The sequence below is a fragment of the Perna viridis genome, chromosome 9 (assembly GCF_037379345.1).
Source record: "Perna viridis isolate PV_CMFRI_1.1 ecotype Kerala chromosome 9, ASM3737934v1, whole genome shotgun sequence".
Taxonomy (NCBI): domain Eukaryota; kingdom Metazoa; phylum Mollusca; class Bivalvia; order Mytilida; family Mytilidae; genus Perna; species Perna viridis.
The window spans coordinates 19,498,359-19,522,585 of record NC_142453.1 but is presented as its reverse complement, the minus strand read 5'-3'; the positions used below and the strand labels follow the sequence as shown (position 1 = coordinate 19,522,585).

The following is a 24,227-nucleotide window of genomic DNA, read 5'->3' as shown; positions in this document are numbered from 1 at the left end:
TTAAGCTGTCCAGGATTATCATGGTCATATATCAGTCCATATTGTGATGGCGTGAGTACTCCCCGACAAGCAAAAAGCACAGACTTCACGAAAAACCAAATCACACATCGACCGATTAAACCCCATCAAAATAAATGTTGCCTCCCTGGTCATTCAAGATATGAATTTTTGATTTTTTTATAAGACCACAAAAAATTTGTGGTTGGATATTGATATGGCCCTGTCATTTTCTGTTTCGTCAGTATCTGTGGATATTTGCTTTTTGTGCGATAACTTGTGTAGTAGTTAGTTGATCTTCATAAAATGTTACAACAAGGTTATAAACCACAAAAGTAAGGTTGATATTGATTTTGGGGGGAAAAGCCCCGACTGTTTTAGAATTAGGGGCTAAAAAGGGGTCTTAAACAAGCATTTAATAGAATTAAGTCTCTCCCACGTAGGTGGGGAGACATATTGTTTTTGTCCATCACAAAAGTTGGTCAGGGTAACTCCCCTTAGACTACTCAAACCAAATTTGATAAAACTTGGTATGTAGTAAACCATTATATGTAGTTTTGCATATTATCAAGAAATTTTGATCCTCTAGTTTTTGTAGGAGAAATGCCCCTTTAAACTTAGAAATTTGCCAAATATCCTAATCAATTACCTTGTGATCAGCGCAACTCCTGTGAAACTACTAACCGGTCAGCGTAACTTCTCTGCAGCCTCTCAACAGAATTTTATGAAGCTGTTCTGTGGATATGGTGAAAACTGCAAGTGGATCCAGTTCGCGGGACGAGGGTTGGGAGAAATATGAGACAAAAACAAACTTTGATTCAATTGTAAAACTCAAGTAAAGGTATAGGAATGTCAATGATATTGTTTCGCAATATTTTATACCACAATGGTCAGACTTGGATTGATTTTGGGGCAAAGACTTGAATTTTCAGGAAATATGCATTTTCCTGATGTTCAGAAAATAACGCTTATTTTTGGCTTGATTTCGAAAATTTTCTTCTATTGGATTTCCCCTAAAAAAATCCCTGCCTATGTATTTCAATTAGATTTCAGATATGTCTCGATACCTTGTTTTTCAGGGTCATTCCCTGCAAGTGTCATAGATACATTCGTATATACCAAGACAGACTAACTATACATTATGTTTCGACATGCAGAGAGCATGTATTAATATCAACAAAGTCGATCTTGGTTTTGAAATTTCCAATATGGATGGACACTGGAAACCAAATAACAGATACATTCTCAACGCCATCCGTTTTTGCAAAAGGCAGGGACGAAGAACACAAGACTAGTTAAGAGTTGAAAGATTTATTATGTATGGTACATGATATACATGGAAAATCACAGCTAGACAAACGACCAGTTTGTAAAAATCCTAGTTGACGTTAAGTACATGTATTTTTTAGAGTTAGACAGAACATTAATTAGAAAAAAGGCTTAGTTCCTTTAAACTTTCCCTTAAGTAAAATTGTTTGTTTGCTGTATCCATTAAAAAATGTTTTAAAAGTTTTTTTTTCAATTTCCCCATTCGGAAATGCAGGTTTAACCTGTTGAAATGGACATGAGATAAAATCCCAGGAATTGCAGGATGGATTTCGTTTAATGGAAAGCTTGGCTTAAATTCCTACAGGTTCGTAGAATTATTAATAATTAACAATCTGCCTACTTCTAACGAATGGCTGTACTTCTACTACTTGATTATACATTGTATAGAGTATATCGAAAAGTAAAAACTATAATGCGATGATTCGAGAGATATTGGGACTATAAGATTGCTCGGACAGACTCATAACTACTCGGGGTTTCCCGTATAGCGAAATTACCGAGTAGCTACGATAGTTATGACAGAGGGAGAATAAAATAAAATTTAAGCTCCCTGGGTTGCTGATGAGAATAATTTGCACCCATGTTTGATTAATTATAAATGAAATTAGACGCGATGAAGCAAAAAATTCATTTTGAATAATCGAGCATATAGTGAAGTTGGACGATCTTGAGTTTTGTTTCGCTCGATCATTTATACGCCATTCCCATATAATGTACATTCAAATACATTGCGTAATCTCAACTACGTGCGTTGACTAAAAGCGCCCAGATAAGTGCTTACTGTGGTATGACAATACTAGAAAATAGAGTAAATCGATCAGTATTGCTGTTCAAATCATCGGAAATGGAACCAGATTTATCTCTACATATTTCTAATTGGTGAAAATACTTTCTATACTTTCGAACTACTTGACACGGAGGGTTATCTATAGTTTATGTCAAGAAAAAAACACACACGTTCACAAACTAGCATGACATTTATATCACTATCACAAATTTAAATTCTAACTCAGAATGTGTATTATGACATGGAACGACTGGTGCAAAAATGGAAAAATCTTTAAAAAGACCAGATATACAAAAAGTATCTACATTGACTAGAATACATTAATACATGTATTATATAAAACCATTTCAACCGGAACATGAATATTCTCTATATTACTACAAAACTAAAAGGACTGCTTCAAAATATCCGCGAGTTCATACGAATCGGTTATGTTTGACTGCAGCTGCGGCAGAAATAATCAAGTCAATCGGAACTACTCGGCCATTTCCGTTACGCTAAAAATGAACTTTTTCTTTTGAGTAACTAGAAAGGCTGAGGAGTTTCGATTGATAATCAAGTATGAATAATGAATTTAAATTTCTTTCCTAACTTAGTTTGCAACTTTGGTAATACATGCATCACTTTTTCTATATCGTATAAAAAACGTACCTGAATATATGTCACCTATGCTAAATAATAGAGGTAAGTTTATAAGATATTTAGAAAAGACAACAGAAAAGTCACCATCCGTATGATCAATGTCCTTTGTCACCATAACATTGACAAATTAAGATACCAAAATTGCGAACTAAGTAAATAAACTTTGGTCCTTCACACTTGATTATTTTTGTTGTAATAAGAAGCTAGAACGACTTGGAGAGTGAGGGAAAGGGAAAAGGAAAAAATAATTTTCTAAGGAGACTATGCAAATTTCCTAACTTTAATCGGTTAAAACCAAATGTGACTGATTACCTCGACATCCTGAAACAGTCCCTGTATTCTGGTGGATTGCAAAAATGTAAAATGTGTTGCATCTCACAATTCTTTTATAACGTAACAAAACAGTTGGCTGATATTTCAATAGTAGCTCTTGATTTACGTAAATCCAACTATTTTACTACCAGTCAACAAATAAAAAAACAGCCGTCAATTTTTAAGAAATAAAAAATCTATGTACAGAATGAAACTTAATATATTTCTAAAATTATTTACAAACTATTCTAAACAATGAAATTATACGATATGTGAAAACTTTAAGATTAATCTCTGCGCAGATGACTGCTAAATGAAAAATGTCACAAAAATGATAACCAGTATATACGATGTACATTCAAAGTCGGTCAAATTATAAACAGCGCTTAAAATGACTATTTTCTGTAACAGCAAGAAAGGCTTTGAATTGTAGTTGGAAAGCGTATCACTTTACATGACCACTTATTGGGTGACGTCAAATTCAAGTAACTGATTGAGGTAAACATTTGATCATTTGTGTATGCATAAAAAAAGCAAGCAATTCACATTCTTTGTTATCTCTGTAACCTTGCGCAAAAAAAAAACTCGATTTGGAATTGTACATTCAAATTTATGAAACAAGCGCTTAGCAGCATATTCAAAATAACTGCTTATAGATAACGACATTTTTTTTTTAAATCAACAAACAATTGATGAATCTTTACAAGGACCACAAGATTGCAAAAAAAGTAGTGCGTATCTGGCGACTATATAATAATATTCGCTCGGCATTTATTTCTATTTACTCACCCAAAACCGGAAATCATGCATCCTCTCCTGAATTCCTATTTAGTTGTTTTTTTTTAGATTTCTAAATGAGACATTGATATTTGCCATACATCGGACTATCGACCTTGCTGACCGACAGTTACAAAAATGTGCATTAGTCCGTAATAAAGCGAAAGCTGTCTCAATCGAATCTTGAAAAATAAAAATAAAACCTGTCTAAAGCCGACATTTTGGAAAGTCCATTTATTACAATTTAAACATAATATAAACCTTGCTAAACTGAACACCGATCTAGGCCGAACAAATTTGAAGTCCAAAAAGGTTAAGTTTAGACAGGTTTTACTGTAAAATTAAAAACGGGAAATTCGAAACTGGCAGCTGAATTACAAATTAATTTACCACAGAGTATTACAAAAATGAGAACTTGTTGAAGACTGGCCTTTTATGTATACTTACAATTTGAAAACAGATATCTAAATTTTTATGCTGTTATATGTGTTTATAGAATTGAAAAGCTGGAGCTAAAACGTTAGTTACATGTATAACTAGCTCCCATGGAAACAACAAAGATGATATCAATTGACCTGCGGGTATATTTTAGCTTAGCTAGCATTACTATCAATGCGTTCTATTTCTACCCAGGAGCGGATCTGGTCGATGAAGTCCAGAAAGGTCACATCTCCCTTTTTAAACATTATCTATTCACAATTAGCAATTTAAAATGAATTTAAAAGTTGGTTTCTATTAATAGCAATGCTTTTCACTTTTTGAACTCCTAGATCCACCCCTGCCACCAAACACAACTAATAACGTGCCAGATAAGTATATGCTACAGACATATAGGACTAGTCAGTGTTACATTACATGGTCTAATGCTGCCATTGTGTAACATTAAAATCACTCTAAACTTATCTTAATCTTCCAAAAAAAAAAATGAAAATTCATCAAAACATACTAAAATCCTTAATATTTTATAATTGTTACATTATTATTGGTTTTGAAAGGGTATTGTAGCGAGTAATATGGTAACTTTAGGGGATAGTGGTGGTCAACCCTTGATTGAAAGACCATTAGCAGATGAAATGAGGCTTTTTGCAGACAACAGGAAAACTGACGATGAGATTTAAACTTTCTTTCCTTTCATAAGTAAATAGTTTAAGTTTGATAAAAAGTTTAAATCAGAAGATTTAAACTTAAATGCCAATTGTCTAGTAAACTATCTATGGAAATTCATCTGGTGGTTGTTATTTAATATTGGGAAGACCAACTCTACTCCCTTAAGTTAACCGTTGTAGTATTGAGTATTTTAAGTATAAATAATAATATGTCCGATAAAGGCATGGACTCCCAATGAACGTTGTATGGAACTTTTCTAACGATCATGTACGTCATACATGACAGGAGCAGATTCAATGATTTTGAAAAAGGGCTTCCAGCTATTATTTGCTCATATTGCCAACATTTTGCGCAAAATGAAAAGTTTTTCAAAAAAGGGAGCCCCCCCCTTCCCCGAACCCTCTCCCTTTGCATCCACCACTGCACTATTCGCATGCTCTCCTTAAATATTCAATGGAGAAAAGTAACACTGAACCCATTCTACAGCCAAAAGGTTGCATACCGGTGTTTTGGTTCTCGGAGATGTGTTCATCGGAAGTCCAGGTCTAATTAAAACAGTTGGTAAATAGCAGTTGAAGATACGAAATTGCTTATTGATTTTCAATTGTTTGAATCTTTAAGGGAACTTTAAAAATAGTCATTAAATGCATTATTGTAAAGAAAACATGTATTTAATACGTTAAAAGATACGTCGATTTCCAGGAAAATGGCACGGCTTGACGAATCTGCATACTTATTCCAACAACCAAAAGCAGCTAACAAAAAAAGATAAAGTCAGCTGAGCATTGTCAGACATCCGGTCATGTGATTTATGGAGCATTGTGGGTCATCCAAACACCCCTCCAAATATTGCACAGATTACTACCACCAGGACAGCAAGGCATATGATGATCATTATTTTCTTCTGAAAACAGAAACAAACAAGTTTTCTATATTAAATGAATAAATGTGCAATTATGTTAAAATTGAAAATGAACCAAGTGTTGTAACACGGATAGTTTTGATTGTTCTTAAGGAAGCAAACAATGCCACATATTCGACATTCTCCGAGACAAGTTCACTAAATTTTCTATTATGAAAAGTGGAGATACAATCAGGCATGCATATTTCCCCTTAATAGCACAATGTAGGAATTGCCAAATAATTCTACATTTATTTTTATTAAAATGCATAAATCGTATCTAGCCGTTTCTTTTATTATTTGACGGGGAGTATGCAAAATTCCTATATTTGACGAGGAGTGTGCAAACGGCTCTTATTTTGTAACCCTATACCCATATAAATGGCCTTGAATGAGTTCTCCAATTTTTACGATTAAATTTTATAGAGAAAACAATGTAACTTGCTCACCTTGTGTGTGTGCTTTGATTTTTGTTTTTTGTTTTGTTGTGTTTATATGTTTGTTTATTGGCCTTTTAAGCCCAATTGATTTAAAAATAGAAATATAATTTTCAGCATACGGAATATGTTGATTTTTTAAATGAATGCATTAATATAAAAATATGAAACGGGTTTCTTTTTAGAAGATTTTTCATAGATAAGATAGAATGATTAATTGTCGTTCGTGTTGAAAAATAGGCAAGCATTTCCTTTCGGAAAAGGTACAACGAAACGGGCTTTTGTATAAGCAGTATCACTCAGTATCGTGCAACCTTTAATCTTCTGAAGTAACATTATTGATTCGTAGTCTTCTGACTGCTGTGTGTTTAATTTATTCAAAATCTTGAAGGAAGTGGTAATCATCTCCTTGGTTATCAAACTCCTGAATTAGCAAATGACAGAAGCTTATGGTAAGTGATTCATGCATATCTCAAACCCAAATGTCTTTTGATTGGAAATCTATCAGTAGGGCCTCATAAAAACTCTTCTGGCAATAAGTGCACATATGAAAGTTAGTCATTTGAGATATTTGCACTTTAAGTTTGGTTACCTTCTACTGTAGAAAAGTAGTTATTAGAATGCTTCAGATTTCAAGACACTGTTCGCGTAGATAGCAGACAGGTCTTATGATATAAAGGTAAATTTATCGCACCAATCGTTTAATTGTTCTAATATAACATCAAACTTATTGAGGTGACAGGAAGAACAGAATATTTTCTATTCCAAGAGTGAATGCTTTAGAATATATTCAAAGTTTCCTTACAGATCAACTGAACTATGAACAGACCAAAGAGTTACATCCGTTCATTTCAAATCTGTAGTGCTATCTATGTAAATGTATTTCATTCTTATCATTTCGGTTAATAACAAAACAATACCCGTTCTAGAAAACAAGAGTTTGTGACCTCATTTTGGTATATGTGCCACCCACTGCCTGGGTCTTCAATTGACACTCTCTTTATAACTCTGAATACATATTTAACTACAGAAGTTGCAATACTAATGTATACAAATGACCGGAAATTCATGGTCAAGACAATACCGGGACTTTTAAAGGGACATCAGGCGAAGTACAAATCCCACAAAACAAACTTTCACAAATGTACTTATGATGCTATTCTATTTTGCCGACCGAAGGGAGTATTCAACATCTTTAGTGCGGAACGAACAAAATTTGTTTCGTTCTATTTTTTCGTTCCGCACTTTACAAAAACTCATAGAAAGTGTTTCCTTTTTTCGTACCCCACTTTACAAAAACTCATCGAAGGCTTATCCTTTTCATTCCGCACTAAACAAAAGCGCATTGAATTATGCTCTTGCATGACTGTTAAGTAGAACCAAATCATTCTTTTAAGACATGGAATCTCATTAAAATCAAACAAAGAAGATTAGTGGTTACATCACATTTAATTCCTTTCTGGACGACTGTAATTAAATTTCTATTTAACTGTCAATTCAACAGAAAGAAAACCCAGAAAGTTTAACATAATCAGAAAACGTTGCAGGAAAGTTGAAGGATTAGAGAAGCTCTAGTTTTGTTTTACGCTGGCAATTAAGTTCCTAATCCAAAATATATGTTACAGCGAGTAACGTAGTTAACATAAGAGAATTAAGTTGGTCTATCCTTGACTAAATATAAAGTGAGGATGTGATATGATATTACCAATGAGAAAGTCATCTGGCAAATGCCAAGCAACGAACAATTACCCGGATGAACTTCCTTAGATAGTAAGTAAACTGGACAATTGACAAAGAGATTTTAAACTTTCTATCAACACATATTTTTTTTTCTATGGAATGATAGAAAACAAATTGTTTTATCACAGGAGCTTGCTCCCACTACCGATTGAGATAAATATGCAGCCTGACTGGTATATGTGTATATATATAGTGGTCGGGCTGCATATTTGATAGTGGAGGCCAGCCCCTGTGGTCTTATCAACTACAGAAGGAAGTTCACCAGGTAATGGTTATTCAAACTCTATATTCCATTAAGTTAACAGTGTTACTCGCTGTAAATTGAAAATTAGTAATGTTCTTTTTGTTTTATCTGATTTCATTCTTCAAAAGTAGAATAGAACAAGTCACTATCCTAGAGTATTATTCAGAAACAGAGTTGATTGTCTTTTTTTTATGAAGTCTGGTTATATGGTACACTTATTATACGTCTACAAAATGTCGGTATTAAAACAGGTTTTATGCGAAAAAGAGACCAAAATTTACTTATTTGTTACGTTTCTCTTTAAGTGCTCGCACGAGTTTTGTATTTTTTTCTTCAGTTTTCTTTACGATAGTCGTTTCTTGATCTCTTTGACATTAGAGGTTCAGCCTTGGGTACTTAAGTGATTCGTATAACTAAGCATAAGAATGATATGGAATAAAAGTTAAACATTTGTGGTATTTTCGACGTGCCGCTTGCCTTATCTGAGCACACATATCTTTCTTTCTACCATACTGTTTTTGTCAGTTTATGAGGAGAGGTGGATCAAATAAATCCACATTACCAAAATGGTCATCAACTTCTCCAAACATAAGTGCTTCCATTTAAGGAAATCAGATAGAGTTCAATTTACGGGTTATCCCATCAATATTGTTATCTTTTTAACAACATGTCTTGCTTTTAATATTTGTGTGACCTCATGTTTATTTCCCATACATGAACTCCACAGAGACTTGCTCCCACTATCAAATGTGTAGGAAGACGAGTAATGTAAACGTATTAATTTTCGCGGTGTACTATTTTTCGCTATTTTCACCGAGGACAGAAAAGCGCGAAAAATAGTACACGCGAAATTGATTTTAACAATAAATGACACTAATCATTTTTTGAATCCGCGAAAATTTATACCCGCCAATATGCTCACTCGACATAATCAGCGAAAATAAGCAATTCTAGCTAGGTAGAGTCCTGGAAGCAAGTCATAGTGCATACAACTCTGAAACCAAAATTAGAAGATTCTGTTTAAGTTTTATTGAATTCTATTCTATGGCGTTGGAAGGGTAATGAATATGAGATGGGTACCCTAAGCCCCATATTCATAAATGACAAAGTCGATGTTTTGCTACATGAAACTCCCAAATTGATTCGGATCAAAATCTAAAATCTAAAAAAAAAAGGGGATACACAATGGGAATATTTAATGAAGATTCTGTGGAAGTTCCTTAAAATCTATTCAGTGAAATGAAGCAATGAATAAGAGATTGGTACCCCTCTGTGTAATGTAATGAAAGGATGCATACCCCATCACTATATACCCAAACACACTTGAAAAGGGGTGGGGAAGTATAAAAAGCATTAAAACTCCCTTCAAAGCTTGAAACAATAAAATAGCTCTTGTACAATGTGTGGACAGACAGACAGACAGACAGTCAAACTAAAAGTGTGCATAAACAACATTAACACAACATGGAAGATGGTGAATTCTTTATTCTACATAAATAAATATCCATGATTTAGACTTTATAGTGTTTCATGAACAGAGCCTGGATTCACACACTTAAAATATAAAAAAACAGTTACAACTGGGGTAAAAAAAAATACACTACATCTACACAAACATACTATAACATAAAGCCTGTAAGATAAATATTAACCATTAATCACTCTATCTTATTCATCAAAGGGAGTTTAATATCATTTCAATTTAGACAGGATGTGAATATCTTCAGCTACTAAGCAAAACAGCCAATTTCAGTATTTTTTCCTGATAATAAATTTTGCGAAATCATAATATTACTTTTCTTAAGCATAGGACAAGTGACTAATTCAGAATTAATTTAGAGTGGAAAAGCCCTTTTCAGAATATTTTGAAGTCTTTTAAAATCATACTTATCCAATATGACATTGAATAATTAAATGAGTTAAAAAAAAAATCCAAAAATATCTAATCCTAGTCCTTACAGGTTTATTACCTTTCAACAGCTGAAATATAATCATTTGTTTGTGAAGTTCTTGAATCTCTTATTAGTACTGCATAGACAGTCCTAACCGAAAACAGATGTTTTTCTTATTAACAAGGTCAAGGGTCAAGATAAAATGTATCAAAGATTCTCATTTGACATCCAAAAAAAAAAAAAAAAAAAAAACAAGCAAAGGTACATGTCAATGCCTCTCAACTTGGTCATCTAAAAATAATTTAATTTGTAACAAGCTGAACGACTGGTTGATTCTTTTTTAGCAAACCAAGTTGTTTGGCATAACCTGGCTTGGTAAAATGATATTATTATCATTGATTATACAAAATGACCTCATTTGGGCCAGTTTACACTTTTTATAAACTACTTCATTATTTTGTATTACTGGTTCAAAAATAATAACATTCCTTAATGTCTTCTTATAGTAGAAATGACCACATTTTTCTATATAAATATACAAAACTGACTGGATAATCTACTAAAAACTAAAATCACTGTACACAGACTAGATAATTATAAATCAAAATAAATAAAATAAACATTCAAATTCAAGCTCTGTTCAGAAATAATAACAATTATACATGTACTTAAGGTCAAAGTTCAAAAGAAGAAACAAAAATACATGTTTAATCAATACATAACAATGAAATAATACAAAAAAGTAATTATCCATAATCCTTACAATAATGAAAAATATTAAGAGACATTTTCTTTGTAATAATGATTTCTGAATGGGGTAAAAAGGGGGAGGGGGCTACTTAATGATTGAATAATCATTATGTATTGTATTTTTTTGTAGATGATCATATGTTGGAAGCATCAACAAATAAAGAAAGTTACTATTTATGAAGTATAAATTTAAGGGTTTTAAAAGTTTGCCAAAACTAAATCTGAAACTCATTTTAATATACTTGTAGCAACAAATTTAACTATTTTTCTTTTGATTACAAAGGACATGACTGATAGGCTTTATTTACAAGAAAATATTAGTTTCAATGTTAAATAAGTTAAGATGTTAAACAAAATAAATGAGGTCAAATGCCAATCAATCTACCAATTTTTGGAACACTCTTTAGGGAAGGGTACTGGAAGTGATTAAAGTCCCCCCCCCCAAAAAAAAAAATGGGAGTGCCTGTGCCAGGCTTGGATCGATACCCATAAAATGAACTTTCACCCTGTTTGTGTCATACCTTCCAACTATCATGATCACAAATTGATTCTAAACTTCACAGAAAATCTTAAGTAAATTGCAGTAGCCAATCTCTCATTTTACTTATGATAGCAAATTTACACTATTTTCTTAATTAACATTGTCAAATAATGATACACATTTTTTTTAAAAACAAAGAACTAAGGGAGACAACTTTTTCTAATTTATAACTCTACTGTTATGGAAACTATAAACCCTGACACATCAAATGCCTAGTAATTGGTCCCATAGCATACCAATGGAGAATTATTTAAAAAATAGCATGAACAGTTGAATATAAATTCAGAAATGATTGCTTATTACTTTTTTTGCACTAATGCTCTTTAGATTAAAAAGCACTTTTAACTTTCCATAAATTAAACCTTAAAAAGACACAAGTTATAGTTATTGCCATGGCAACCAAATCAGTTTTATTGGAGATAAGATATTTAACATAGTTTCAATAAGGACACATTTAATTAACACAAGAATTTTTACTGACAAATAACAATGATTTGATTAATGTGAAGTCCTGCAAACAAAAATAGTGATTGTCAATGGTTGCATCACTCATAGAAGCCCAAAACAGTAATTTAAAAGGTGGAGTTCAAAATCCTAGAAACGAAGTCCAAATATGCAAATCCACCAATAATGATAAAAAGCAGTGAAAGTAGAAGGGATATTTAGACCTCAGTTTGACCCTAAATGTGAACAACTTTCAAGAAAATAAAATATCTGTTTTAACATAAGTGATCATTAAAACTAGACGAAACATAAAGACCCAAGTTTGACCCTAAATGTAAACAATTTTAAAAACATATCAGAATCCAAAAAATTCATGGTTGTCGAAATTTCATGTGAATTTGAGGACTTGATTAAAACATTAAATATTCAATTGAATTTTAACATTTAGTGCAGATTTTGAATTGGTAGTTTGACCAAATCCCTGAAACCTACGAAAAAGGAGATTGTTCTTCCCCTGTTCCAACAAAAATCAGGGTTTTTCATTTGATTTGGAAAATTGTCATTGTTCTGTTACCATGGATTTTATTGTTTTTGTTGTTGGGACCTTTCAGAGTTTAGCTTACTTAAATGTGTGTAACCACTTGTTGAAGACCTTTTGGTGGTCTTTGAAGGGATATAGGCTGTTGAATATGTTTCATTTCACCATATCTATTCTTTTTTATAAGGATCATTAATTTTTGACAATACCCACAAAAAAATATCACACCTTTAAACAGTCTCATGAAATAAAATGCAGTAGTTTTTGAAAAGTTGTGCATACGAAAGTGTCTCTTTACCAAAGTGTGTGTGTGTGTGTGTGAGACATATTCGATACCCCATGAACAATAGTTCTTCCACAGTAATCAAAATAATAAAGGTTTGAAATGGATTTTTATACCATTATAGATAAAAAAAAATATATAAAGATATCAGAAGTCTAGATTGAACCCATGTATGCCTCTATAAAATATCTCAGGTCTAGATTGAACCCATGCATGCCTTTGAAAGTTATTCCCAATCAACTGAGGTAGATTCAAATTTTGCTGACGATGTCATTAATATGAAAGACTTTATAATTATGAAGATAAAGATTTACATCCAAAGTGAAAAAGCCAATTTTACTTAAAGTACCAAGACATAAAATACAATGAATGTTTTAGTGAAGGTGGGCTAGTCCCACAAAATATCTATCGGTACCATTCACCTTGGTATGCATACTAGTACATAACAGACATTAGCACGACAAACTACTGTTTCAACTATCAGAGCTATTTTTTTTTTACTTCTCAAAAGACCTAATCGATTTTTTTTCAGTTGTTTTTCAAATCTACGAATTGCTAAATATCTTATATTGTATTAGCTATGGGTGAAGCAACATTTTACCATTTAAGCAGTACTCCAGCTAAGAATCATGCAAAATGTGATTCATGGTTGGAAAGTCTACATATTTTTATTTTTGATATTTTGTTTAAGATGTTATAGTAAACAGAAATAAACATGTGGCTTTTCATATAATCCCTGTTCATAAGAGATACTAATTACAAAGAATGTACTATAGAATTCAAAATTAAGGGAGATATCTCTGCAAATAACCCTGGAACACAACAGAAACTACAGAATTTTCATTGTGATTTATCTCCTAATGATAATACCAGTACATTTCATTGTATAGACCCACAAATCATAATAATATAAAAAACTGTGTCACCACACATTACAGAATTTGCATGATTCTTACAAAGACTGCTACTTAAACATCACATAAGAACACAACAAAAAATGTCATTAATATATTGCACTGGTATAAGCACTCTTTAGTCATACACCGAAGGAAAAACACACATACAAACAACATACAACCTAGCATCGAAAAAAAAAGTGAAAACACAGACAACACTACACAATATATGAATAGAAATTTTTTGTAAGAGCTAACATAATCTAAAAGCTTAAAAATGCTCAATTCAATTCAAGATGCTTTGGGGATACCACAGCATAGCCTTACTGAGCCATGTCAGGGATAATACCGCGAAATTTCCAAGAGCCATAAAGTGGATACTGCACCAATTTTCAGTTCAATTACAACATTACTTCAATATAGCATGCCTTTAACAAATGCCACTTTTTGTAAACATTCAAAACTCAACACCTAGCAATTTTACCTTATTATCAGCAGTTAACACCTGCTCGAAATAATGTGTTAGAAATATCCATAGCACTAAAGGATTTAAAAAAAAACAACTCAAACATTAAATTTGACAAGATGGCAACTATTTTGTATTAAATATCAGGCAGAAAGACTGACAGACAACCCGATGGTAAAAATATATTGCACTTATGCTTGGATTTCATTGGTCTTAGCCACTCTTAATTGTTAAGAAAAAAGAAAAAAACAACAGGAAATTCTGACAACCTTTCAATAAAAAATGGGTTGGCTCTATTCTACTGCAACAAAAAACAAATGCACAAACTGGTCATTTCATTTTTATTCCTATCTGATTTTTAGTATGTTATTGCCACTCAATTTTCTCTTTCCATCAATATACTGTACATAAAATATATTAGTTTATAGTAACGAGAACTCAAAAGAATATTTTCAAATATTAAAGTTTTTTTTTAATTTATGAAGGATTTTTTTTTTGTTTTAGGAGAAGCCATAAGTTGGTCAAACCATTTGAAAGTAAAAAAAATATATAAAATCGATGTAAACTATAAATCAAAAATATATCTATGTAATTTCCCCATTACTAGTAAGAACAAAAGGAGCTTTTTATAAATCTTTTAAATGGGAGAAATGTCCACTTTTACACCAAATACAGTCATTCAATGTTTGCTAATTAAATTGAATAATTATAATTAAAAATTATAATATTAATTTTAGTGGAATATGAGTGATAACTTATAATTTTCACTAATTTGAGGTGTGGGTTGTTCACAACACACATGGAGTAATTTATTGTCAAAAAATTGAGCAAATACATTTTCATATAAGCAATAAAACTAAATATTATAGCTCATACAACAGTTATGTTCGGGGAATAGACTGTGTCTACCCTAGACAATGACGGCCATCAAATGAACTACTTTAGGCAGTAATCTAGACATCTAAAAAGGAGATTTAAACTGTATAGATTAAAATACCTATTAAGAGACTGCCCATGTATAAATCAGGCAGATCATGTGGTATTGGGCGGCACAGAGTAAATTTCATCCCATCAATTTTTTTATTTAAATGCAATGTTGAACTCATTATGATGTCAGAAAAAGAGAGATTTTTCGGTATCAAAAGTGGATGACTCAGAGTTCCAAACAGATCAACCAAATTGTAAAGAGATCAAAGAGTTATTTCCCTTTATTTCAAAATTTATAGTGCTTTCTATAAAATTTATTGTGATCTTACTATTTCAGTAAATCAGAAACCAACAATCATTTCTAAGAAAACAAGAGTCTGTGATCTCTAACAGATGATAATTTCTGATGTGGCACCCATGTTGGTCTACCACTGACACCCCCTTAATCACTGAGTGTTTGAATCCTTTTGTTAACCATTTAGTTGACTATTAAAAGGTGAGGATAATTTAATCAAGGGAAAACAGCTCTATCCCCTGAACATACTCACTGTATGCGCTGTAAAGAAAATGAACCATAAAAGGCACTCTATAACACAATTAACTGAATATAATTTTTCTAAATTAATGAAAAATAAAGCTGCATGTTTAACTAAAAACACAACAATATTGCTTTCAAACACAAATACATTATATTTAATAATTTATTTCACCATGTGTTGCACCATCAACTGAGACTAAATCCCAGAATTATACCAAGAATTGCTAACAGAACAACTACACATATAATTATCATGATCATTTTCTGTAAAGAGAAAGAGAGAAGAAAAGATTACAAAACAAATTGTAACAGAAAACACCAATAAGGCTACTCCAATGCAAAAATCAAATACTACCATGTCACTAGAATTGTATAGAGGGATATGATTTGGATTGTATTGGAAGATTGAAGTGCTTGTCAAGCATATTGCCTCTGAAAAGGCCTTTATGAAAGAATGCCTTTTTGTTCAGGAAATTAATCGAAGGTACACTGACAACCAACAAAAGCCAAGTATTTGCACTTCAACAGAATTTGGCAAAATTTTTAAGTTTATGGCACTGAGCTAATAATTAGGACAATAAGATCAACCTTGTAATAGTGAGTTTATGAAGTGTGTTATGGAATTAATTGATTTTGACATGGAGTAGCCCTTACAAAATGTGAGGGGAGGAAAGATGTGTACAATATGTGTATATATGTTGCAGGAAGGTAATGGAAAGAATACAGATTTTTCAATTAATCGCTGGTAAATTGCCACTTTTAAAATTTCCAACAACAAACTTTACCCACCTAATCTAAAGTGATACCAAATGCCAATTCAAATGATAATATGATATACATGTAAATGTACTAGGTATAAAGATACATCTTAGCAACTACTCCATTAAGGAAAAAACATTCTTCAAACAAAAAAAATTAAAAAAAGAATAAAAAAAAAAAAAAAACCCAAAATACAAACAAAACTAATAATGGTATATTCAAAAATAAGCTTTTTTTTTAAGCATAGCCCAAACAATGATGATGTTCAGAAAATAGTGCTAGTCTTCCCTTGATTAACTGCGGATCACCTGATAAACTTCCTAAAAGTACTAATTGAACAATTGACATGGGGACAGAATCAATCATTGTTGTATTCCAACATTGAAAATTTCATAACTATGGAATATGATGGACAGTTGAACATCATCATTGTACGTGCTGTAAAAACATTACATTTCAGAAAAAAAGTATTCTTTCTGGGGGTATTAGCACAAATAATAACTGGCAGTGTAATCATATACAACTGTAATATCTTGTGTTTACATGAGATAAAAAAAGACCCATTACAGCCCACAAAATGATAGAACTAAGGGATACAGTTGATCTCCCTTGACTAAATGACCACCACTTGATGAACTAAGAAAGGCCGTTTGTCAGGTGGTTGTCAATTATCAAGGGAAGACAAAACTCTAGCCTTCAACACCATCAGTTTGTGCTGTAAGAATTAATGGTTAAGAAAATGGTTTAATTTATTCTTATATCATAACATTTTCATAATTTTTACTCCATTTCAAAATTAGTATAAACACAATTCAAATTTCTCTAAAACAAAATTTTGATGTACCAATTTCCATAGACATGATTTCAAACAGCATTATGCTACTGCATTTATTATAAACAGTACATTATTTTAATGTGCAGATTGTAGATCAATATTTTTTCTCTTATTTTAGTGACAATTCCTGATGGGATTTCAATTAATGATGTAAGTTTCATATACATGTGGAACTGGTCCCACCCAGACTGTTATATAATAAGTTTTGGAATAGGTTTAACCATTAAAATTATAAAATTAAATTTGACAGCACAAAAATCTTTATGTGTGATATGATGGCTTCGGTGCCAGCCATAGAATGTTTTAGCTCTCAAGGGCACAAACATCTAGATGCAAGGTATGCAGACTGTGTCATCCTTAAAATTTATCGTAAGAATAGTATTTGGTTTCTTCAGTACGAGTAACTTGCCCTTACGGCGAGATGATAGAAACAAACAGCACCAGAGGTTATCCAAATCTCTGTCTAGGGTCATGTGACTCATGTCTGAAATATTTTCAGCTGTGTGCTGAGATTCTGTTGCCCTATCATGATAATCAATCACTATCATATTCCAACACTTAAACCTATGATTAGTGCTACGATTGCGATCAGAATTATCACACATATAATTATCATAATCAGTTTCTGAAATGAAAAGAAGATCACATTTATACAACATAGAAATAGCTTTGTTCACATACATGTACAAGAAAATTTACTACTAAAATAAAATAACCTTGAAATATCCATACTTATTTGCTTTAGCTGATAGCCAGTCAGTTTAATGAAATGAATTATCATGATACAGAATATTCACAAGTATAGAGCACATTTACTGTAAATTTGTCATTTTTGGAAAAAAAAATGCAGTTTTACCGTACTATGTGTAATATTGAGAAAAAGATCCTTATTAAAAAATACTCAAAATTAAATTTGGCGATGTTTTTTAGTTGTAATAACCAGTACAACCAAAAAAAACAAAAAAAATTTGTCAATATCAATAAAAACTTCACAAGAACTGTTAAATTTACAGTACTTATTTCCACAGTTTGGTAAATATACTGTACCATTAAGAAATAACTTTAAAATGCACTAATTTCATGGCTTGAACATGCTAAATAAAAGCAGCTATGATTTTTTTAATCCTTTCAAACATGAAAATGTAAAATTCAGAGGATGATTCAAAGATTATGTATATGAACACAGCTACTTTCACAATGTGATCTAATGGCAACTTTCTATATATTGTTCAAAGTTCCCTATCATTTTGTTTTGGGTATATTATACAAGCTTTTGATGTTGGATACTGGTAGGTTTTGCTGAGTGTACTTTGCAGCGGCAGAAAACGGAGGAACATTTTGTACTTGAGGAAACTTTGAACAATAATGGGTTTTGCATCTTTGTCATGCATTATAAGTGGCAAATAGGAATTATAAAAGTTGAATGTAATTGAACTTCATACCATGGCATTTTATACTACCAATTATTGGAAAAGTATAAAATCTTAAGTGTTTAGAGTTAACTTCAAAACTTTAAATTTTGAAGTTATTTTCACTTGATGTGAAACCAACAAAAAGGTGCCATTAAATCCTGAAAATATATAATGAACAACATAATGCTCTCTTGAAATACTGAAAATCTTTCAATAATAAAATATGAGAGATCTGTACTTTTTTTTTTTTAAAGTAAATCCAAACCAAATATTTCAAGAAAGCATTTAGTGCATTGTAAAAAAAAAAAAAAAAAAAATTCTGTGATTTACTACACTGATTCTTAAGTAAAGTGTAAAGCCTAAGGCAGTAATTTCTACACCACATCCTTAAGTATAGTGTAAGGCCTAAGGCAGTAATTTCTGCACTACATCCTGAAGTAAAGTGTAAGGCCTAAGGCAGTAATTTCAACACCACATCCTTTTTGATGTATGTACTTCTTATTTGTTTATATGTAAGAATTGTATTTCATTCTGATGTTCCGAGGGAGAGTGACCTGATTTCTACAAATTTCACCATTTTAGCTATATCTATAGCCATCAACACCTCAAAAGAGTACCTTCCTCATACATATAAGGTTAGCCATGATCATGTTACAGCAAATTAAATAGTTAACTTCAGGGAATAGTTTGCCATCCCTTGAAAGAATAACCATTACCTGATGACCTGCTTTAGGTACTTAACAAGATTTAAACTCTCTACTCAACATGGAGTAAAATAGAAAGTTTTAATCTACATGTCAATTATGTCTAGTTAACTACCTAAGACCAGGTAATGGTCACATAATGAAGGGAAAACCAACCCAATTCCCTGAAGTTAACAAAGTTACTTGCTGTAACAATATAAGGCTCAGTTATACAACAAACCTTAAAACACATGGTGTCTCAAGACTGGTAAAATAGCCAGTAATTATTTTTTCCATTTTTTTTTATCATTTGTTTAACTTACCCGCCTAGCTTTGCTCTGATATTTGACAGCCTTTTTAGTATCCATTTTGGCTGTTTCTATATAATCTACTGCTTGTTCTACATTATATTCTATTCTGTCTATCATTTCACCCTAAAGAATGAAAAATATGACATGCTATCTAGTAAAAAAATGTTTGTTGATCAGCTTAACCAAATCTCAATCCCTTCATTATTTGGACTGTAATAAATTATATCTTGTGGTAACAATCTTCTACCTCCTGATTCTCCACACTCAAAATAGTGTAACGTGCAGTGATTAATTGTTGTTTTACATCATATGGCAGATGTTTCATGCATTCCAGAACAAGAATGATTTACCTATCAGACAGATCCTGCTTTGTACTAGGTTGACATGCTGAGCCAGATTTTATTGTGCAAGCTCAAAGGAATATATAAATATCCAGGAGGTAGGCATGCCATTCAACTCTTGACATATTCTTCCGAGTTTCAACCAACTTGTCTCCTTTATGCCATGTGCTGATAACCAATTTAAAAGTCTTTGATGTAACTTTATTGGAGATAGTTCAAACCCATGACCTCCTGCACTCAAGGTAAGCAGGGCATGAAACATCCCACCACAACACCACCAATAATTTGCAGTAAATTCAGTTAAAGTTACAAGGAAATATCTGTAACTGATTACTTCTGACTTTTGTCATTTGGCTTATGGAAATACCATGTATTAAACCTTATACATGTAGTAGTGATCACAATCTTCCAAATTTATCAACTTATATCCTTGGCCTGATTCACAAACATATGTGCAACAGGTCAAAACCAAATTGCTTTTCACATAAAGAGGTAGACCTAGACTAAAGGATGTAACTCCTGGAATCTGCGATATGTTTAAATGACATTTCATTTTCACAAAAGCCTTACAATATCTCAAGTCTGTCTTACCTGTTGTTCTACTAACATAGCCATGTCCATAAACATATCATGTAATTCACGTATACTTGTCTCTAATTTGATAATATCGTTGTGTCTAGCTTCTATATCTTCTAGTGTCTGTCTTGCTTGTTGTGTTTCCATTATAATCTACAAAAATAATGTTTTACTTTGAAGAATAAACAAAGAAAGGCAACATTAAGAGTGACATCCCTTTACCAGGTAAAATTTGACCTTGAACCATGACTTTTGGTCTAAAAAACCAATGCAATCCAAAAGGACAAATTATTGACTTAGTTATAGTTAAAATACATTGACCTATATACTGAACAAAGTGTTTACAAAGATGCTTTATGTTGCATATAAGGACAGATATCAACATATGTGAAGACCCATGGGTGGCCTTGACTGCTTGAACAGACATTTTTTATTCCGATTAGGTTGTTATTTCTTTGACACATTCCCCATATCCATTCTCGTTATATATTCATATGCAAATATGTTGGCAAGGAAAAAACAAAACAGCTAGCAATGTTGGTTGTCTAAGGCAACTATTACTTGGCAAATGGTGGTAAAAAAGATCCAGGCAAATAGCTTAAGCCCACACTTCATAACCATCCCTTATTTTAGGTGTCCCACTCTGTAAATTCTTATTTCCTTTATAATCAACCCTTTGTGCAAAAATATCACCAATTGCAGAAACATCTGTTTGTCTTGTCTAGCTTTATAGACAGAGAAGAAAGTGGAAATGGGGAATGTGTCAACTTTTACCGATTGGTTTACCCAAGGTTCTAAAATTGGCAGACTTCAGGATTCCCTTCAAATAAAATTTGGAGCTTTCTATTCAGGTTACCAAACTATGAAGGTAAGTTGCAGTGAAAACTGATACAACCTACGGACCTGTAAACATATCTATACTATCGCCAGAATTGACATATCATGCTAGTTTCACATGGTTGATAACCAGTTTTGGGACTGAGGTATATATACACCTGTTTGCACGATTTTCAGTATTGAGAAGGGCATAGATCAGTAAGCTGTACGCTACGTTTACACATAGTTTGATTTTTCTAAGTTTCTATCATTATATTTTGTATGTCATGTGTAGTATTGCTTTGATTATACTTACTATCATTTTTTGTAAATTGTAATTGGATGGACTTATAAGTTTGTGATGGATTATTTGATTTGATGTATATTTTGATAAAACTGGTCTGTGCATGTGATACTTCCTACAACAGATTTATAAATATCTAACCAGATAACAAGATCACTGGGATCATTTCATTCAAATTCATTGTATGCAGAAGCAATATGTCTACCGGTTCCTTAACAGCTAGCTATATGTGAGCCATTGGTTATCTTTAGAAGCAGAATATGGGAAAATGCATGAGTCAATAAATATTTTATATATTTTTGTTTACATAAGTGAATTTGAAAATGAAATAATTTTATTTTCTGTCAATTACAAATAGATTATACCCCCTGTGTAAATATTGCTGGATTTCCTGATTCTAACATATCTTCTAATTCTTCATTTGTAGTAGTTCTACCAGCTAAAAAAGATAAAAGTTAGGCCTATCAAGAAAATGTTTAAATCTCTCACAATGTTACTAGAATAAACTGTTAGCCAAAGGTTTTCAAAACTTACTGAAAATTACCAGAAGTCGAATAATATCCCCTTGCAAACATCTTCTTCCATGAACCTACATTTGATACCAAATATTTCAGTGAAATAATTGACCTTTTTCAAAATTACCCCAACCATTCTTCATTAGCAAATATGCATCTTTTTTTTTTCCAAATTGGGAAATGAGATTAGTGTACAAAGCCTTCAATTTGTAGTTAAAACTTTTGATATAATAAAAGGATGACAAAAAAGACATACTGTAACTACCATTTTGGAAATAACCTATCTTATAAAAGTTTTTGAGCAATTTCTTTTTCACAAACTAGGAAACTTTTCTTCGAAAAAAATCAGCCTTATTTTGGAGATAATTTAAGGCAAACTATATCACTGAAACATTTATATGAAGTTTAAAAAAAACTCACGGAACAATTAGCTGTTTTTACAAACTCCAAAAATTAAAAACCTATTTTTGAATACTGCACAAATAAAAAAACAGCCTTCCAATGTCCCCCATAAGAAAAAAGTGCACAAAACATTAAAGTCCAAGGGCCATTACTTCAACAAAAATCAATCAACAGTAACCAAAGTCGAACTTAATTTGTAACTCTTCAAAAATAAGGCCGAATGGATGGACAGATAGACAGACGCCCGGTATTTCCATGTCCCCTCGCGACGTGTCGAGGGGGACAAAAATTAAGTGTAAGTGTTTGTAAGAATCAGGCAAAATGGAATAAACAGCTGCGCTTTAAGCGCATGATACTCCTGCTGCCCTTTTAATTTTGTCCTTATGCTTTTAATGAATTTATATGATCAACTAGAAATACTGTGGATACCCCCCAAAAAAAGTAAATAAAAAATGCATAAAAAATTTGATACTATCAAGGCTACCTCAATTTTAACTTAGTTTGTCGTCTTGATAACAAGTACCATTTATATTTATTAGTCGATCATCATAAGAAATGGTCTGTTTTAAATGATTTTTGAACAAATAAAATTTTCTTAGCCGTTTCCAGTCTTTTAAAAGAGTAAAAGTTCATAGCACGAAAACGTAAAATTTGACATTTATACAAATCGGAAGGGAGCTTACTTCAATAGATACGAATAATTCACCAAAGTTTCATAAAATTTAGTGAAAGTGTTTTTCAGTAATTGTGCGAAAACTTGAAAATCTCCCTTTTTTAAGTATAAAAAATTCATAACACAGAAACAAAAATCTGAAATTTATAAAAATCGAAATGTCAATAGATATGAACAATTCACCGAAGTCTCATAAAAGTTGGTGAAAGTGTTTTAGAGTTATTGTCTGAAACTTGAAAATCCCCTTTTAAGGAAAAAAAATTCATAACATGGAAACGAAAAATCTGAAATTTATAAAAATCAAAAGGGAGCTTACATCAATAGATATGAACAATTCACCAAAAGATTCAATAAAGTTGGTGAAAGCATTTTTGAGTTATTGTCCAAAGTGTGGATGACAGATGGACGGACAACGGTATACCATAATACATCATGTCTTTGATGGGCGTATAAAAAAAATCAGAAACATGCATATCAAAACCCAACCAATCTAACAAAAGAATATCACTCAAAGCTGCTTTCTCTATTTGAAAAGACCTTTATTTGATCTCTGCATCATTGGATTTGCTCAGAAATCTTTCATAAGAAAAATTAGGTTTTTGTTCATTTTCAGTGCATTTCAGTAAAATTATAACTCAATGTAAAATCATGTCTTTTTTCTTTGATTCTGATGGTGCAAACAGTCAAATTAAACTTTCAAAATGGTGTTTTTTTTCATACCATGTTTCATCCATTGCCTGATTCTTACAGAGGCTGACACTTAATTATCACCTCTAACAATCCTACAGCAATAATTATCATTCTTTATCTTCAATGATACCCAAATTTCAAACGAAGTATCATTAAAATACACTGAATGTTTAAGAATGAGCTCTCCATATACATGACACAAGGACAGACAGACAGACAGAATGATTCCTTTGTACCCCTAAATATTTCAATCCTCTCAAATATATCAAGTTTCATAAATTACAAATTCTAAACCATGCATATTATGGCAAAAAACTAATCTTAACACAACACTAATAATTCATTTCATTGTTCTCTGTTCA

At 31.9% G+C, this 24,227-nt stretch overlaps 1 protein-coding gene across 3 annotated transcripts in view; it reads right to left on the bottom strand.

The window, feature by feature from the left end:
* Positions 1–1,292: 1,292 nt before the first annotated feature.
* LOC148607223 (syntaxin) overlaps positions 1,293–24,227 on the bottom strand; it is a 48,023-nt gene continuing 25,088 nt past the window's right edge. The window contains exons 7-10 of one of the 3 annotated variants that reach the window (XM_088545586.1): positions 21,951–22,024; positions 20,481–20,618; positions 19,561–19,671; positions 1,293–5,855 (exon numbers count right to left, since the gene is read on the bottom strand). In XM_088545586.1, the coding sequence (XP_088401712.1) occupies positions 5,778–5,855; positions 19,561–19,671; positions 20,481–20,618; positions 21,951–22,024 (401 nt within the window). In that variant the 3' untranslated portion in view covers positions 1,293–5,777. Of the gene's footprint in view, positions 5,856–9,740; positions 17,768–19,560; positions 19,672–20,480; positions 20,619–21,950; positions 22,025–24,227 lie in introns of those variants that run through there. The other 2 variants (XM_088545587.1, XM_088545585.1) reach the window with 2 other exon arrangements.